This window comes from Nomascus leucogenys, chromosome X (assembly GCF_006542625.1).
Source record: "Nomascus leucogenys isolate Asia chromosome X, Asia_NLE_v1, whole genome shotgun sequence".
Lineage (NCBI taxonomy): Eukaryota > Metazoa > Chordata > Mammalia > Primates > Hylobatidae > Nomascus > Nomascus leucogenys.
The window spans coordinates 46,635,880-46,641,401 of NC_044406.1; the positions used below are offsets into that span (position 1 = coordinate 46,635,880).

At 43.3% G+C, this 5,522-nt stretch overlaps 1 protein-coding gene across 1 annotated transcript; it reads right to left on the reverse strand.

The window, feature by feature from the left end:
* Window positions 1-251: 251 nt before the first annotated feature.
* On the reverse strand, window positions 252-1,125 carry DUSP21 (dual specificity phosphatase 21). The gene has a single exon (XM_003271024.3). It carries the CDS (start codon window positions 999-1,001, stop codon window positions 429-431), a length of 573 nt encoding a protein of 190 aa, XP_003271072.1. The 5' UTR covers window positions 1,002-1,125; the 3' UTR covers window positions 252-428.
* Window positions 1,126-5,522: the final 4,397 nt, after the last annotated feature.

The following is a 5,522-nucleotide window of genomic DNA, read 5'->3' on the forward strand; positions in this document are numbered from 1 at the left end:
TGGGAGAAGTGCAAGGGATGCCAAGATGTCTAAGGCTTTGACTTCGGGTTGGAAAGAACCAGGTGAGATTCTAGAGGATTCACTCCTGGGTTAGTCAGCCTCTGGCAGGGCTCAGGATTTCAGGCCTGCCTCATGTATTGGGTGCTGCTGGCAGGTCTATGTGAGCTGAGCATTACTTGCCCTACCCTGGTTCCAGCCAGGCCTCAATAGCTTGACCTCACAATATAAAAAACATTTTCGCCATCTTATGCTTCATGAATTTAATTCTATTAAGGTAAGGCTTACTACGTTCAAAACTCCAACCCCCTCCCTTTTTTCTTGCCCTTTAACAAGGCATCATCCGGTTTTCTTTACTAACAAAATGTCAGCGTTCAAGTTCAGTCTTGGTGCAAGATCGATGGCAGATGTCAGGGGCTGGCCGGGATGGCTTACATTGATAATATCGTACGTAGGTCCTTCTCATAGATGTCAGGGATGTTACCTACCGGCGAATTGATCATGCGCACGGTATTGTTATTAAACAGCTTGAATTCGTAATTAATGAGCTGTTCCCAAAAGCCGTTGTTGGGCCGGATGATGGGGCGGCGCCGCTTGGTCCATGTATGGGCGTCCAGCAGCGACATGGAGTGGTATTTCATGAGGTAGGCAAGGCACAGTGAGGCGGAACGGCTCACTCCAGCCACGCAGTGCAGCAGCGTGCGGCCCTGCCTCATATCAACGGTGTGGATAAGATCAGCAATGGGGTCAAAAAAGTCGTAGAGACGCGAGTCACGAGCATCGGTAACAGGCACCTTTATGTACTGAATGCCCTCGAAGTATACGTTGACCACTTCCACCGAGGTATTGACAATGGCGGTGATGCGATTGCTGGACAGAAGGAGTTTGTCGTTGGCGGCCACACCATTGCTGAGAAACAAGCTGCTGGTTATTTGGGAGAAGCTGTAGGTGGAGGGCTGCTGGACACCCTGAGATGATGAAAAGGAGGACGCGGATGCTGTCATCAAGGCGGCTGATCCGAGGTCTCTCTACGCTGGTTCGGGGCACAACCCTTACCAAGCTAGTTCAGGATAGCAGCCGCGCCGCGAAGTCTCAGGCTAGGTGTTGGAGAAAGAGGACCAGCTATCGGCCACCACCCTCTTCCTGTCTCCTCCCACCACTCCCATCTAGGCGTCACAATCCCGGACAGATAGCCCTGCGGCTCCGGTTTCCATGGCAATGGCCGCTTGCCGCAAGGAGGACAGGGCCTCTAAGCAGGGTCTTCAGAGACACCCCAGTCTCTTTTCTTTTTATCTTTCTTCATAGTCGTTTATTTTCCAAGGCCTAATTCTTATCTTTTTTGACTTTTAAAAATGTTCTGTTACAAGATATCTATTTTATGTTTCAATTATTGGGCCACATTAAACACAATATCTATGAATACTTCTATTTCATCAGTGTTGCAGAACAGGGCTTACACTTTCCCTGCAAAATAGCAATATCACATTCTAAGTTGGGGAACAGCATTTGGCTCATGTGATATGCTAATCTCTGTAAAACTGGAGCGAGATATGGGATTTGTCTGGGTTTGGTGGACTGGCCTGATACTTCTTTTTTGATTGTAACCATAAAATTATTTTCCTGCTTACAAACACATCAGGACTGGTTGTAAGAGAGCATTGCTAACTGATATACAGCCCTTTATCTTGAAGTTGGCCTGTGGTAGACAGTTGTGACTAATTTAGCTGTGTCATAGTCCATTTGCACATACAGCTCAAATGACTTACCACATGAGTCTATTACCTGAAACAACAGTTCAAATTATTTTGTTTACTTTCTTCAAAAAAAATGCCCACGTGCTTTGTGAACTACAAATCACTTTGACCACTACCGATACTGTCTTCCCAGTAATATTAAACATTCTGAAACAAGTTAATGCTACATGGTAATTGGGCCAAAAATTGAGACAGTCTTGCTCTGTCACCCAGGCTGGAGAGGCCCAGGCTTCTGCTTCCTAGGTTCAAGTGATTCTTGTGCTTTAGCCTACCAAGTAGCTGGGATTACAGGAGCGCACCACCACACCCGGCTAATTTTTGTATTTTTAGTAGAGACAGGATTTCACCATGTTGGCCAGGCTGGTCTCAAACTCCTGACCTCAGGTAATCCTCCCTCCTCGGCCTCCCAAAGTGCTGGGATTACATGCATGAGCCACCACACTCAGCCCAAAAATTAATTTCTAAAATGTAACCTGACATTTGCATTTCCTTCCAGCTAAGATTTTTATAGAATTTGGCTGAAAATTGAAAAGAACTATAGCCTAAAACTAACAAATTGTTTCACAGAGTAGCCAGTTGACTCACATACTTTGCTCTCATTCCATCATCATTTTGGTATGTGTTCAAAGGTGTGCTGTGATTATGAACAAAGATGAAATAGATATCAGGCTGCTTAAGATGGTCAAGGAAATGATAACCTCAAAACACAACACACGTTTCTTTTTCTCAGTTGTCATAATCAAATTATTTTGCATTACTTAAATTGTCAGTCCCCACAAATCTATCTGGAAGAAAATAGAACAGAAATACTAAATAAATATGAAAACTGTCTGTTGGGGACAGCTCAGCTGGGCTAACGGAGCAGCTTTGTAATATATGTAGTAATGTGGAGGCCCTAAACTAGTATTGGAGTCTACTTATTTCATAAGTATACACTTTTTTTTTTTTTTTTTTTTTTTAACGAGTCTCCTCTTCACCACTGGTCAGTCATCCCCCCCCCCCCCCCCCCCCCCCCCCCCCCCCCCCCCCCCCCCCTATTGTAGGACGGTCACCTTACCAATGTCCTCCCCCTCCCCCCCTCGGCCCCAGTCTGGACACGTACCACCCCCCCCAAGTATACACTTCTTAAACTTTAAAACTATAGTACAATTAACAAAATAATTTCAGACACTATTTTCTTTTCTTTTCTTTTCTTTTTTTTTTTTTTTGAGACAGAGTTTTGCTCTTGTTGCCCAGGCTGGAGTGCAGTGGCGCGATCTCGGTTCACCGCAACCTCCACCTCCCAGGTTCAAGCCATTCTCCTGCCTCAGTCTCATGAGTAGCTGGGATTACAGGCTCGTGCCTCTACGTCCAGCTAATTTTTTGTATTTTTAGTAGAGACGGGGTTTCACCATGTTGGGGAGGCTGGTCTCAAACTCTCGACCTCAGGTGATCCACCCGCCTCGGCCTCCCAAAGTGCAGGGATAATAGGCATGAGCCACCGCGCCCGGCCTCAGACACTATTTTCAAAGACAAGCATGACCCGTATTAAATATTTATTTATTCTTCATATTCTGTGACACCTATTTATTTATTCTTCATATTCTGTGACACCTATTAGTCTGAGGGATGTTGGATGTTTTAAAATTCCACTATGGAGCTTTTCCTGGATAGATAACGTTTTCTCCCCTTGAGTTTGGAAGCAGGTCACTTTCAGATCCCACTTATCTCTACTTTTCCTTTTTTTTTTTTTTTTTTTTTTAAACACACTGATGGAGGCAATTTTCCTTGTTATTTAGTGAAGAAAATGTGCAATGGACTTGCCCAAGAACACACTCTTTCCACCGCTGGGAAAACACCCTGGATGTTAAGAACTAGTTAATGTTCAAATTTCTCAATTCAGTAGTCAAAGGCCTTTCTAATCTGATCTAAGCCTGCCTTTCAAATCTCATTCATTCATTTATTCATCATCAGATTTTTATTAAGAATCTATAGTGTGTTAGGCATTTTCACCTATATAAACCCTCAGTTCTGACCAAACTTTTGGTAAATACAAAATGTACTTTTCTGTTTCCTTACCTTCGCTCATGCCATTCCTCTCTCTTGGGAAGCCTGACTCCTCTCTGCTTCCTGAATTCTATCCAAGCTTCAATACTCAGCTTGATTAATTTAAAAAGGGGATCAACTGAGCATCCAATCTGTGTCAGGTATGGTGCTAGCAGTGTAGATCCATCATAATACAGGGCCTGATTTCCAAGAGCTTATACTTTGGTCAGAGAGATAGATAACCTTGGAAGAGTCCAGAAGAGAGGGTATGATTCATTGTTTTAGGTGAGTGTTTGGGGGCCAGGGGCAGTAGGTGTATGTCATGGAAGGCTTAATAGAAAACGTGACTGGGAAAAGTTTTTTTGTTTTTATTACTTATTATTTATAGTGTCCAAGTTTGTGTTTTGAAAAATATCAAACCTACATAAAAGCTGCAAGAATAGAACAATGAGCATCTGTTTATCCTTCACCTATAGTTCTATTGTTAACACTTCACCGCATTTGCTTTATCTCTCTATTTTGATACACAGACTCACATATTTATTTATTTGCTTGTTTCTTTTTGCTGAAACGTTGAGAGTTTCTTGTAGATATAGCAACAATTTAGCCCTTCAGCACATATCTCCAAAGAACAAGTACATGCTCTTCCATAACCACAGTACAATGACCATACTCAGGAAATTTAACATTGGCCCCATATTATTATCTAACATGTAATCCATATTCAAATTTCACCAAGTCTCTTAATAATATTATTTATAGCTGTTTTTTTCTTTTGATCCAGGATTGAATCAAGGATCACACATTGCATTTAGCCGTCATGCTTCTTTAGCATCTTTAAATTTGGAGCTGTTGCTGAGTCTTTTATTTTGTTTTGGTCTTGCTGGACATTGGCATTTTTAAGAGTTCAGGCTAGTTTTGGCCCGGCGTGGTGGCTCATGCCTATAATCCCAGCACTTTGGGAGACCGAAGTGGGCGGATCACAAGGTCAGGAGATCGAGACCATCCTGGCTAACATGGTGAAACCCCGTCTCTATTAAAAATACAAAAAATTTAGCCGGGCGTGGTGGTGGGCGCCTATAGTCCCAGCTACTCGGGAGGCTGAGGCAGGAGAATGGTGTGAACCCAGGAGGCGGAGCTTGCAGTGAGCTGAGATTGCGCTACTGCACTCCAGCCTGTGCGACTGAGCAAGACTCCGTCTCCAAAAAAAAAAGAAGAGTTCAGGCCAGTTTTGTAGAACATCTTTCAAGATGTATTTTTTTGACTGTTCCCTTGGGATTAGATTCAGGTGAAATATTTTTTGCAAGAATACCACCAGTGTGTGATTCTCAGTACATCGTACCAGGGGCATATGTTATTTGTTTGTTCCATTAATGGTGATGAGAATTTTTTTCTTTTCTTTTTCAATAGCTTTAGGGGTACTAGTGGTTTTGGGTTACATGGATGAATTGTATAATGGCAAAGTCTGAAATTTTAGTGCACCCATCACCTGAGTAGTGTACATTCTTCCCTACATGTAGTTTTTAAATCTCTCCCCACTCTCATCCTTGCCCATTATGAGTCTCCAATGTCCATTATACTAGTCTATATGCCTTTGTGTACCCATAGCTTAGCTCCAACTTATGAGAACATGCGACCAGGCATGGTGGCTCACGCCTGTAATCCCAGCATTTTGGGAGGCCGAGGCAGGTGGATCACCTGAGGTCAGGAGTTCGAGACCAGCTTGGCCAACATGGCGAAACTCCG